The sequence below is a fragment of the Octopus sinensis genome, linkage group LG4 (assembly GCF_006345805.1).
Source record: "Octopus sinensis linkage group LG4, ASM634580v1, whole genome shotgun sequence".
Lineage (NCBI taxonomy): Eukaryota > Metazoa > Mollusca > Cephalopoda > Octopoda > Octopodidae > Octopus > Octopus sinensis.
In genome coordinates, this window is record NC_043000.1 from 104,239,663 (window position 1) to 104,252,710 (window position 13,048).

Consider the following 13,048-nt stretch of genomic DNA (forward strand, 5'->3'; position numbering starts at 1 on the left):
ACTATAGCCTTGGGCTGACCAAAACCTTATGAGTGGATTTGGTTGGTGGAACCCAAAAGAAGCCCGTCATATATATGTATATCAATGTGTGTGTGCGTGCGCGTCTATTTGTCCCTTCACACCAGCATCACTTGACTACCAATAGAATAAGTACTAGGCTTACAAAGAATAAGTCCTGGGGTCAATTTGTTTGACTAAAGGCAGTGCTCCAGCATGGCTGCAGTCAAATGACTGAAACAAGTAAAAGAGAATACATGAAAAATAGCTAGGAGTTTGTGACATGAAGAGCATTCAACAATAAAATGATACTTTGAAGTCTCCATCCAATGTATGCTTGTGAGTCTGTGTGTGCGCGCACACATACCTTGAGTCTACTGACACATTTTCTATGGCCAAATTCCCTTTACAGTGTAGACTGGGTCCTTTTAAGTGGCACCTACACTGGCAGGGTCACCAAGTATTTGCAAGATAAAACAAAACTTTTATAGGGGGAAGGTGATGATGAACAGGTTATAGTGAAACATACAGGTGTCTTGTAGTACAAGATTACCTAGTCAGAGAGAGAAAGATCAGGAATGGAGACAGAAACAGGTATGCTACCGTAAAGAAAATACACAGTTGCCCAACCTGAGGGAAGTGCAGGAGAGAGAGAGAGAGTGAGAGATCACAAGTTGGAGATGGTGGCAAAATGCTGGGCATACTCACAGGGAACGGGGATCAGAGTGTAAATAGGGTAGTTGAGTAAAGGAAGAGAGAGATATAGATAGTGGCAAGTGCCAGTGCATACCTTTGAGGTTCAAATGCCATAATATAAGTAACAGGATATTGTGGAGGGAGTGTGAGTAAGTAGCGAAAGACCTGGGTGTATATAAAGTTGGTGGGGTTACCGGGTAGCAATGATACAGAGGGACAGGATTGGGGAGTGAGAGCTAGGCATAGTGAATGAAGATGGAAATGCAAGAAAGAGAAGAGATGTAGATTGGGTTGTTGGGGTAGGGTGAGGGAAAAGATTTCTTGTTACGTGTGGGTGGAACACCCTGGTTGGGGCTAGCAGATGGCAATAATAGATTGAGACAAGGCATGAGGGTAGAACACACCGGTCGGGAGCAAGCAAAGATATAGTCGCACTGGACCAAGAGAAGATTGGGGAGTGGGAGGGAATCATAGTACATGAAGCAGAAGTGTGAGGAAGTGAAGGAATGTAGACTTGTTGAGTGTGGGTGGAACACACAGTGCTTCTAGAGCTCAGCTTCGCTGATGTGGGCAGGTTTTCTCAAGAACTTCATATCGCCAGACATCTCGGTCCATGGTCATTTTCCTCTATAAGGTCCAACTTCCTGAGACCAGTTCTTACCACTTCATCCCATGTCTTCCTGGATCTCCCTCATCCACGTTTACCAACCACTTTCAGTGATCAGCACTTCTTTATGCAGCTGTCCTCATTCATATCCCTCACATGTCCAAATCAACGTAGTCTTCTCTCTTCCATACTACATGTTTTTCTTCAATCTACACGTTTTCAGCGTTCACAGCACATCTCACTACCATGGAGAATGGCTGTTCATACACAAGCATCATACAGTCTACCTTAGAGAGGCCTTTTGTTGCCAACAGAAGTAATAGCTCTCTGAACTTCCTCCACCCAATTCTTATTCTAGAAACAATACTTTCAGAGCATCCTCCACCATTGCTAATTTGGTCACCTAGGTAACAGAAACTATCTACAGTCTCAAGAGACTCTCCTGGGCATTTGAGAGCATCTAATTCCTGTGCGCTCTCAGTGCTTATTGTTCCTGCACATCTGCCACATACAAACACTACTCTATCTGTATTATATAAGTCTTAAACATACAGAATGTAAAGACAAACGAAAGCCTTCTAAGTATTTTGCCTGGCGTGCTAAAGATTCTGCCAGTTCACCACTTTAAACTGACCAAAATATTAACTAATGATTAAAGAGGGAAGAAGGGAGTACAGATATGCGTCAAAAACTTTTAATAGAGCTGTATTGTTGGAAGTAGAGAAAAAATAGAAAAGCTGGCGACAGTATGGGTTGGTTACAGAAAGAGGTTCAACTATTCCTCTTTCGTGGTTACTGGAATCAATGCATTTGGCAAAATTATCTGCTGTCCAAGTTGCTGACATTGAAAAGTCAGTAGAAAGTACAATGATTGACTCTAAGACTATAAGTCTTTTAAAGAGAAATACTTTAACAAGACAATCTGTTCATCATCATGTGTTTATTTTAATACTAAACCCATTGTCATTTCTTGAAAAAAAAATTTTTTTAATCTATCAGCTATAACCAATGCAACTTATAATTTCTTTATTGATGCCACTAGAAATACATACAATACGTAAAAAGAGCTGGATTAAACATTTTCAGATTCTATGTAGCTGAAATTTGGCCCACAGAAAAGTTGAACATTGGAAAATGGTTTTTTAAACTGTTATCATTAACAGCATCAGTCTTGCTCTCCGTTTCTCTCGTTAAACACATTGAGAGCAATAGATATCTAGCTACTGAGAAAAAATAGGGTTGATCACTGGTTCGTTATTTTTCCCATGGTGATAGTAACAACTAGAGTGGAATAATACCTGCACCTGGGTATGTAATTTGGCTATATAAAGGTTCTCCCATGGTTGACAGTGTTTAATAAACAAGAAGTTTATAAACAGGTAACCTCTACAATGGTACTATTATATTCTATTTCTTTTTACTGATATTATTTACATTTTTTGCCCTTTTTTAAATACTTTCCAGGTCTGCAACATGGAAAATGTTGATCCTCTTGGAATTCATACAGGGGAATCAATAGTGGTAGCTCCAAGTCAAACATTGACCAACAAGGAATATAATATGCTTCGGACAACAGCTATCAAGGTTGTACGTCATCTTGAAATTGTGGGAGAATGTAACATCCAGTATGCTGTGAATCCAGAATCTCATGAGGTAGGTCTGCTTTATTTAAATTGTTTTATCAATCTATCTGTCCCCTATTCCTGATGGCTGGCTGAGAGTGGGTGGGTGGTGGGTGAGAGATAGAGCAGGGTAAGTGATCCACTTGATGAGAAAGATACTACTCTAGAAATTACAACTATTGGGTCACTGTTGACCTTTAACTGTGAATTAAATTTCATACTTATTCTAATAATGATGGTAAATATTTATTAACAAATGTTATTGGTATTTTTTGCAAATCACATTACCTCACTAAACTTTATATCTCTATAAAAAAAATTGCTTCAAATATAACATTCCTTTATAAAACTGCTTTCTGTAGTTAAAAGTAATGGAAATTTTGAGTGGATATATTTGATTTTTGCTGTCTTAAACGAAAAGGATACACTGGATAATGTAGAGCTAGATACTCCTTTAAAAAAAAAAAGTGAAAAAGTTGGTCAAGGGCTAGAATGCTTTGGATCAAATGTTTGTTCAATTATAGCTGGCCTAAGGTTTAAACAACATCACATACGCACACTGATAGACAGCACTACAGCAGTTAGTAATAGAAAGTAGTCAAATATGAAGACTTCACTCGACATTGATCCAGAAGTGAGTTGTTGAATGATGTCTTGCATATCAAGTGGATGGCCTGTTTTTGAAAAAGTGTTATGCATGTGTCCAGAATGTTCCCTAGTTAAGATTTTTGTTATTTAATTTTTGCCCTACCAGGCAGGGGGTCATATATTAGTCACTGATCCATATTCTCATTGCTCAGTGATTTACATTCTGTAATGTGCTTGTCATTCATTTCTGTTTTTTTTTTCTTGTAGATAATTTATTGACGTCTTAGATGGTTTAGTTAGTAGATCATCATTTAAGATTTGTTCTCCATGCTGGTTTTGTTGCTTTCTGTTCTATGTTTTCTATTTGGTTGTCTTCAACTTATTCTGTGGGGGATAATATATTCTAATCGACACAGTGTGTTATGAGAGGCATGAATTTGCCTTTCCTTCAAAAATAAATTCTTTCATACTTGCTGTTGGTAAAATGTCAAGCATCGTCAGAATACATTTGTGGAGAAATGTTAAAACATCAATTCCAAAATATTTCCATTTGATTCTCGTTTATTTTATTAAATTCAAGACATATAAACAACTGAGAGTAATCTCCCTTCGTCATGTCAATAAAGAAATGCATAAGAAACACGAGCATAGTCGGCAATCAAATCTAATTCTTGTTGATCTAAAAGTCATCAGTCATATAGAGATGACAAGAATTGAATCTCTTATCTAGTTCTTTTTAACTAATCTAAAGAAAAATTAGATGTATGACTTAAGGTCATTCTGGAGGAAAGCAAACGTCTTGTATCAACATAGCAAGAATGTTTGAATACAACAAAATGTGAGAGTGTGTGACATGTCTTCCAGAAGACAAGCTATCCACTAGATGAAATCGAGAAAAAATCCAGGCTTTTATAACTTCCTGTGGAAGTTTGTAGAAGCATTCTGAAATACTTTTTAGAACAATACTGGCTAAAGTATAGAAAGATTTCGGCTGAAATCTTTTCAACCATTAAGAGGACTTGTTTTAAATTAGTTTAAAACAAACAGCATGGGTTGGATAGCTTGGAACAGGGCTATTCCAAGTTCTTTTGTCTGTTTTGGCATGGTTTCTATTGCTGGATGCCCTTCCTAATGCCAACCACTTTACTGGATGCTTTTTTGTGGCACCAGCAGGGTCACTAAGTAACTTGCAAGACAAGATAAAGTTTCCTCGACAGTGGGAGTATTATTGAGGGAGGTGGCTTCGTGCCAGTTGATGAGAAGTTAGAATAATAGATGGATAGAGGTGTTTTGTTCTAGAAGAGCTACAAGGATATCCCAGTTAGAGAAAAAGAGAGAAGATACAAAGGATTGGACTGAGTGGGGGACAGAGGAAGATTTCATAAGAATGTAACAGGTGTTGATTAGATGGGATAGAGGTGGCTGTAATAACTGAAGATAGGAGTAGCTTGGGTTGTCATGTTACATATGTTGGGGATTTTGGATAGAAAAGGGATTAAAGAGGTGCAAGGATGTATGGTGTATAGCAGATATGAGAGAGCATGACTGGACACCTATTAAGTTCACATTCTGCAAGGGTCAAGATTTTGTCATTTCAAAAGCTGATAAAATAAATACTAGTCATGATTTGACTATGCACTTCCTCAAATTAGAGACTTTCTGTCGGTTAAAAATAAATTTTTTATTATTCAGCAGAGATAGTAAAACACAATATACAGTTCTCTGAAGTTATTTTCTTTTATTTTTTTCTTTTGCTTGTTTTGCATCATTACTGTTTTATTGACCAATAATGAAGTTACCATTATTGTTGTATTATCTTTATAGTTCTACATCATAGAAGTGAATGCCCGTCTGTCACGGAGCTCAGCTCTTGCTAGCAAGGCTACTGGCTATCCTCTGGCCTATGTAGCAGCCAAACTTGCCCTCGGTAAACCTCTTCCAGAATTAAGAAATTCAGTCACCAACTCAACAACTGCCTGCTTTGAACCCAGTTTAGATTACTGTGTGGTGAAAATACCCAGATGGGATCTTAGTAAATTTTCACGTGTGTCAACAAAGGTAAGAAGAGAACTTTTTTATGTTAAGCAATCTCGGTGTATTATGTAGTTTAAGATGATATATAATTTCAAAATTTGATTTATATCTTTTAATATTTGCTTTTACATGTTATTGATATCTTTCTTATTAGATATATTTTTATTGACTTAATACTAACTAGTGGCAATATCTTATTGGGTTCAGCAATCGTTTGTGTTCCTTTCTCTAATAACATAAAATAGTGGCTGTAGTAGAACTTTTAACTCAGTAACCCAAAACATCACAAGTCATTGTTTCTAATTAATGAATTATGTTTCGGAATTTTAACTAGTTTCCTTTATTGATACCTTAAGTGCTTGCTGTATTATAATCAGTAATTGATTTAAAACTACAGAAACCATTACTAGTTTCAGTATTCCCAAGCAGAATAGTTTCAGTATTCCCAAGCAGAATAGTTTCATGTTTTGAATTTCTTTTTCACAAGTTATGTGAATGTAAACTGGGTGAGCCTCTCAGGAAACAGAAAATGTAATTGGAATAAGTTTCTTGCAGTTACATAGTAATGCAATCTCTCTGATATTGGGTAGTTATGATATCTGATTGTGTAAAGCAGGGGTTTCTCAACCATTTGTTTTTGCCTATGGTCCACTTTGATTACCATTTTACTCTGGTGGACCCTCATAGACTTTCAATGATTAAAAACCAGTTTTATAGATATTTCTTTCAACATTCTTATTTTGTTTTTCACCCATTCATATGTATTGGTTTTCTATAGAACTCACTGAGAGAACATTTTTCAGTGGTTGAAAACATGTTGAACTATGTAAAATGTGAGAGAAATAAGCTTAGTTGTTTCTTGCAATAAATACATCTAAAGCTAAGTTTTTTATAGACCCTCCCCCCAAAATACTACCATAGATACCCCATTTACTATTTTGCTTGCTTGGACTCCCCAGAATCTTATATTGACCCCAGTAGAGATTCATTTGTGGAAAGGAAGGGTGGAAAATGCACATAGAATGTATCCAGACTTGATATTATTATAAGCTTTTATTGTTTCCAGATTGGCAGTTCTATGAAGAGTGTTGGAGAAGCTATGGCCATTGGAAGAAAGTTTGAAGAAGCTTTGCAGAAAGCTTTGAGGATGGTTGATGAAGGTGTGAATGGTTTTGATCCTTATCACAAAGAACCCTCAGAAGAGGTAACTTTTAAATATTATGATTTACTTTTTGAATTATATCACTTGACTGAAGAAATTTCTCTAAACTTAGACAAATGCAAGACTAATGTATGATTGCAGGGCATATGCTTATAAAAGACATTGAAGGACATTGATACAAAATGTGTTTAAATGTGATAAAAATTTGTTTCATTACTAAGAAGCACCAGACTAAATTCGTATAGAAAAATTTCTGGTGGTTTTAATCAGCACAAATCAGTGGCTCCTTGCTTTCATTTCAATCTTACTGCTATCATGAGTAGCCCTAAACCCTGTGAATGAAATATAGTAAATGGAAGCTGGGGTGAAGCCCGCAGGAAGACCAATCCTATTTTTTAGTTGTAGACTTAATTTGTTATCTGCTTTATAAAGCCACTGTTTTGAGCAGCTAGAATAGTAGGAGGAGTTTGGTCTAAACACTAAATGATTTCAGCCAAGTCTGCTCCATTACATTCAAGATAACAAGTGTGAAGATAACTTCCAAGCAGTCCCAGGTGACCCCAAAAAAAGTCAGTGTTGCCCTTCTTTTCCTGATTTCTCCCTTCCCCCAAATTTTACACTTGTCTAAAGTTTATCAAGACATAAATTCAATTCTGGCATAGAAAGACAAAACTTAATACTCTAATGCATTTTGTTTCAGCTAATTGCTGCTTTATATGTATATGTGTGTGTGTTAAGTACTTAAAAGCCAACTGAGCAGCCAAAGAAGCTTATGAACATGCCAAATTTAACAGAGAGAAGTCTCTTAGCCAAATAATGCCAAGTAACATTAACTCTATGTGCTTCAATTTAAATGACTCTCCTCTTTCAATATTGTCAAATCATTTGGGTATAATTGAAATAGAAATGATCCAATTATGCTGTAATGTTTTATTATCAACATTTTGTGAATGGTAATTAAATCGTCTTTTCCAATATATTCTCCAGGAGCTGCAGAACCCAACTGATAAAAGGATCTATGTCGTTGCCTCAGCTCTTAAGAAAGGCTATTCCATTGAAAAACTTTACCAGCTAACTAAAATTGATCGGTGGTTTTTAAATCGGTTTAAGGTCATTGTTGACCAATATACTTTGCTGGAACAATTCCAAACAAGGGTAAGTACAAGAAACATATATTAGTACAAGTTATGTATTTTTAAAATTTTATTATTTAAACATGGTGTAATGATCATGGAACTGTAATGTCCCAAGATACTTGTTCACAACAATGTGGTGATTGGTCCATTGGAAACCAAAACCAGCAGCATAAATTGTTCATATATTAATGATATAAATATATAGATGTGCAAAGTAAGAAAACTGATATAATAATAGCTTTAAAATTAGTATATTTAAGATGAAATTTATACCTTTGTTGGCTTCTATTCAGCTACCTCTCTGGCCTCAGTTTGAAATCTAAAAAAGTGTAACTTGATAGAGGGTAGCTGCTATTTTTAGCAGGTTATACAATCACATTGAATCATGGCCAAATGCCCAAAACTGAAAATTTGTCCCTGAAGTATTGATTATTTGATAATGATTCTTGAGAAGCTCCATATGTTAGATTCAGAAATTCATCCAGTGGAAAGAGAAGACGCATATGTATTTATACGCAATTTTATTTATAAAATTACTTTATGTAACTGGTCCTTGATACAATGACTAAAAGGAACTAAAGTACTAATACAATTATTTTTCATTCCTTTCTCTAATTTGTCTTCTAGCCCTGTGATCTTCCCAAACAAGTACTACTGCAAGCAAAGCAACTTGGATTCTGTGATCTGCAAATTGCCAAATGTGTTTCAAGGTAAGCTGATTTAAAATTAACTTTAAACTTGTATTCTATCTCCTTGTTAAATGTTTCATGCAGTGATTTATTGTTTCTAACACTACCAAATGTTGTTACTTCTTTAAATCAAAATTTAGCTGGTTTGTCATCAATATACTTAACATGTGTTAAAATGCTTTACTAAATGCAATCTGTTTACAGCTGAAGGGGACAGTTGAGAGAGATATGTGTATGCTTGGTATTAGATACAAATATTTTCTTATGTCTACTTTATTGGCAGCATTCTACTTAACAAATTAGTCAGTGAGAGCAGGTTTGGGTACAAGTGATGGAGGTTACTCACTACTGGTATAGGGAGTACTACAGTATGTGTATGTGTTACTTTGAATAGAGTAACAATGTATGATTTTATCATCTTTGACTTAATTTTGACTTTCTTGTTAATTGCAGCACTGAACTTGTGATCAGGCACACAAGGGAACAATTTGGTGTAAAGCCATGGGTGAAACAGATTGATACAGTGGCAGCTGAATGGCCAGCTGAGACCAACTATCTCTATTTGACATATAACAGCATTGAACATGATCTCCCTTTTGTGGACGGTCACATTATGGTGCTTGGTTCTGGAGTTTATAGAATTGGAAGCAGTGTTGAATTCGATTGGTGTGCTGTGAACTGTATCAGTGAATTGAGAGCGGTGAGTACAAGAGAATGTTGGAAGATTGTCCCTCTGATCTGTTAGTTCTTATTCTATCAGTTCACAAATGATAGTAGTGGGGGACAGACACACACACACATATAAGTGCATACATACATGTGTATAAATATGTGTGTGTATATATAAACCATTGCAGCGTGGAAGGTGTTTATAAGCCATTTAAGAAACACACAAAAACCGTTAGATTCACTTCAACATTTAAATTTAATTTGTCTAAATATTTTCGTTGCTTTGAGACCGCGACAGGTTCCCTGACAAAACTGCGTGCTGCATTAAATAGCTTATAAACACCTTCCACGCTGCAATTGTTTTCGTTCCAGCACACGATCTCAGATCAAGTCACTTGCTATGCAAGTACATCTCCGTAATATATATATATATACAGATGTGTGTATGTATGTATATATGTGTGTGTGTGTGTATATATATACATATATATATACACATATGTGTGTGTGTGTGTGTGTATATATATATAACCCATGCTAGCATGGAAAACGGATGCTAAACGATGATGATGATGACACACATATATATATATACACATATGTGTGTGTGTGTCATTCAAAATTTGAACCTTGTGCTCAAAGAATAAAACTTGTAAACCTGGTGTCTTGTAAAGTGAGGTATCGTTGTACCAGTGGAGTGTTGGGGTCAATATAATCGACTTACTCATCTTGCTCGAAATTGCCGGCCTTGTACCAAAATTTGAAATCAATGTAAACTTTTTCATTTTAAAAGTATAATATATACTCTTTTTACTCTTTTACTTGTTTCAGTCATTTGACTGCGGCCATGCTGGAGCACTGCCTTTTAGTCGAGCAAATTGACCCCGGGACTTATTCTTTGTAGGCCCAATACTTATTCTATCGGTCTCTTTGGCCGAACCGTTAAGTGACGGGGACATAAACACACCAGCATCGGTTGTCATGCAATGCTAGGGGACAAACACAGACACACAATCTCACACACACACACACACACACACACATATATATATATATATATATATATATACATATCTACGACAGGCTTCTTTCAGTTTCCGTCTACCAAATCCACTCACAAGGCATTGGTCGGCCCGGGGCTATAGCAGAAGACACTTGCCCAAGATGCCACGCAGTGGGACTGAACCCGCAACCATGTGGTTCGTTAGCAAGCTACTTACCACACAGCCACTCTTGCGCCTATATGTATACTTTGGTAGTCTTTAATGCTGTTCCTATCTTAGTCTTCCTAGCTTTTATCGTGATCTCTGATATGTGGATGATTAATTGAACATATCAAAGTGAAAAATATTGCCTAATTCTGTCCGCAAATTTTACATACCTTTCATTTAGTACCCCATCTGCTGTAGACGTCTAATATCTTCAGTTTCTACTTTACTTGATCTATTTCCCATTTCTTTTGTTTGACTTCTTGAGATCTTAGCCATAGAAAGAACAGCTAACTGAAAAATTGTTGCTCCAACAAAAAGTATTCCACCTATCTAAAACAAAATTCTTTGCATTTTGTCTAATCTTTCCCTTTTCTCTCTCTCTACAGATGAACCACAAGACCATAATGGTCAATTGCAATCCTGAAACTGTCAGTACAGACTATGACATGTGTGAGCGCCTTTATTTTGATGAAATATCATTTGAGGTAACAACTAATAAAATCTATGTATTTGTATTTTTTCAGTCTTTTGTATATTTTAGGTTACTCTTGATTAAACTTAATGTCATATTCATTACTGCTATGACTATCTAGTTTTTTTTTTTAAGATTAATTTTGAGTAAGTTTTTCATGCTATTTCTAGCAAGTTGAGCTGCCACGTACAGGCTCCCTTATTGGCTAGCTGAAGTTTCTGCTTTCATAGTAAATGAACCTGATAGAACTTGTCTTGGTCCTTATTACCCTTGTGTTAAGATTTGAAACAGCACGTAGCAAATCATTTAAATGTAGAGGTTTTCTGGCTGGTTCCAACAGTAACTGTACCACTCTATAGTTTCTATTTGTAACATTGGTTAAACATATGAAAAGAAAAGCTTACTCTTCTCAATGTTATATAGATAGATATATAATGTTATATAGATCGATATATATACACACACACATAGAAGTTGATTTCTTTGGTTTACAATACATTGTTCTCAGTGTAACTAGGGACACTAGGGGACCTATTGGATTCTCTCCACTCTTTATCCCACCCTAGCTCTTTCATCACCATAAAATATATTACTTAAGTGACCTCATGAGACTTGCATGTACCTTATATTCATTATATGTACTCCTCACTGGCCATTAGTTATTGTCAGCTTTCATTCACTCATTTATCCACCTATTTCTACTTGCCACTGGCTCTATCCTCTCTAGTTCTGGCACCACAAGATTTTGTGCCTAGTACACTGTCTGGTTGTGAGGACACCTTATTCTTGTTGAAGATGAAACCACCTCTCTAGTGCTGGTGTTATGAAAAATCTACCCAATACATACTAAAGTAGTTGGTGTTAAAGAGAACATCTAGCTGTAGAAACCAAGCCAAAAATGAAACTTATAAGCAATCTATTAGTGCAACAATGGCCCATCCAACCATATCATTGAACTTAAAACAATGATTATGTTATATGTATATATAAAATCCATTATTTTTATATCTAATTATTTCTCTTTTTCTTTCTGATGATTTCAGACTGTAATGGACATATATGACCTAGAGAACCCAGAAGGAATTATTTTATCAATGGGTGGTCAACTGCCAAACAACATTGCTATGTCTCTACACAGACAACAGGTAAACTATCTAATAGCCTAACCTACCATAATTTATTGGGATGATGTTCAATAAAAAGTTTATGTCATCTGCAAATGTTTGCTTGTTTATGAATGTGTATTTGCATTAATTTGTATGTTGTTTCTTTGGTTTTACTTCGCTGGATTTGCTGTCTGAGCTATTGTTTATAAACCTGTTGTCAGCCCTGATCATGGAGGCCTAGTTGTACACATATTTGTGATAGGTTTACTGTGTGTTTGAGTTGGATATTTTTTCATGTGCATATTTATATGTAATGGATTTATTAAGTAACTATGTAAGTTTTCAGTTTTTGTGTGTATATGCACACTCCATTTCTACTATACTGTTTGCTCTTATTCTTTCTAGGCTCGTATTCTTGGTACCTCACCTGAGTTTATTGATAATGCTGAAAATCGATTCAAGTTCTCTCGTATGTTGGACAATATGGGCATTTCTCAACCCTTGTGGAGAGAGTTAGATGACCTTGAGGTAAGACATCTCTTCCCTTTTATCATTTAAAGCACTTAACATTTCTTTCACTCATCTGACAGTGCACCTTCTATGAATGTGCATATGCATGGGTATGTACAAAGCAAGTGAAAAGGCTTTAGTTACATGACTTAATGTATCTGCTGATTTTTGATTACTAAACAAACAATAAAGCATATTTTAAAATAGATTACTTACTTCATAAACATTTGGATGGTGTTAGTTGATAGAAAGTACTGGTTGAATATTTTTATTTGATTAGTTGGTGTGGTGTTAGTGCATCTACTATGATGGTACACTTAACATGCCACTCTGTTAAACACCACTACCTTATACTTTTCTATCATTAACAGAGTTTGTTCTGCTGCAATCATTTAGACTACAACCTTGATTCTTTCAGGGACAACATTTATTTTTTCCTACAGATAATGTTCAGAATGGGCATCAATCTAACCAATTCACCAGTCTGGGAAGGCCTACAAATGTTATGAGCACTGCTCTTTAGCTTCTGACTAACTTGTGAAAACAAAA

The 13,048-nt window shown here is 35.8% G+C and overlaps 1 protein-coding gene across 4 annotated transcripts in view; it reads left to right on the top strand.

Moving 5' to 3' along the window:
- LOC115211025 (CAD protein) overlaps positions 1-13,048 on the top strand; it is a 103,133-nt gene that overhangs the window by 47,663 nt on the left and 42,422 nt on the right. For all 4 annotated transcript variants that reach the window (XM_029779873.2, XM_029779875.2, XM_029779874.2 and 1 more), the window contains exons 13-21: positions 2,765-2,953; positions 5,335-5,568; positions 6,611-6,748; positions 7,694-7,861; positions 8,470-8,552; positions 8,985-9,231; positions 10,798-10,896; positions 11,927-12,028; positions 12,395-12,517. In XM_029779873.2, coding sequence (XP_029635733.1) covers positions 2,765-2,953; positions 5,335-5,568; positions 6,611-6,748; positions 7,694-7,861; positions 8,470-8,552; positions 8,985-9,231; positions 10,798-10,896; positions 11,927-12,028; positions 12,395-12,517 — 1,383 coding nt within the window. The remainder of the gene's footprint in view (positions 1-2,764; positions 2,954-5,334; positions 5,569-6,610; positions 6,749-7,693; positions 7,862-8,469; positions 8,553-8,984; positions 9,232-10,797; positions 10,897-11,926; positions 12,029-12,394; positions 12,518-13,048) is intronic.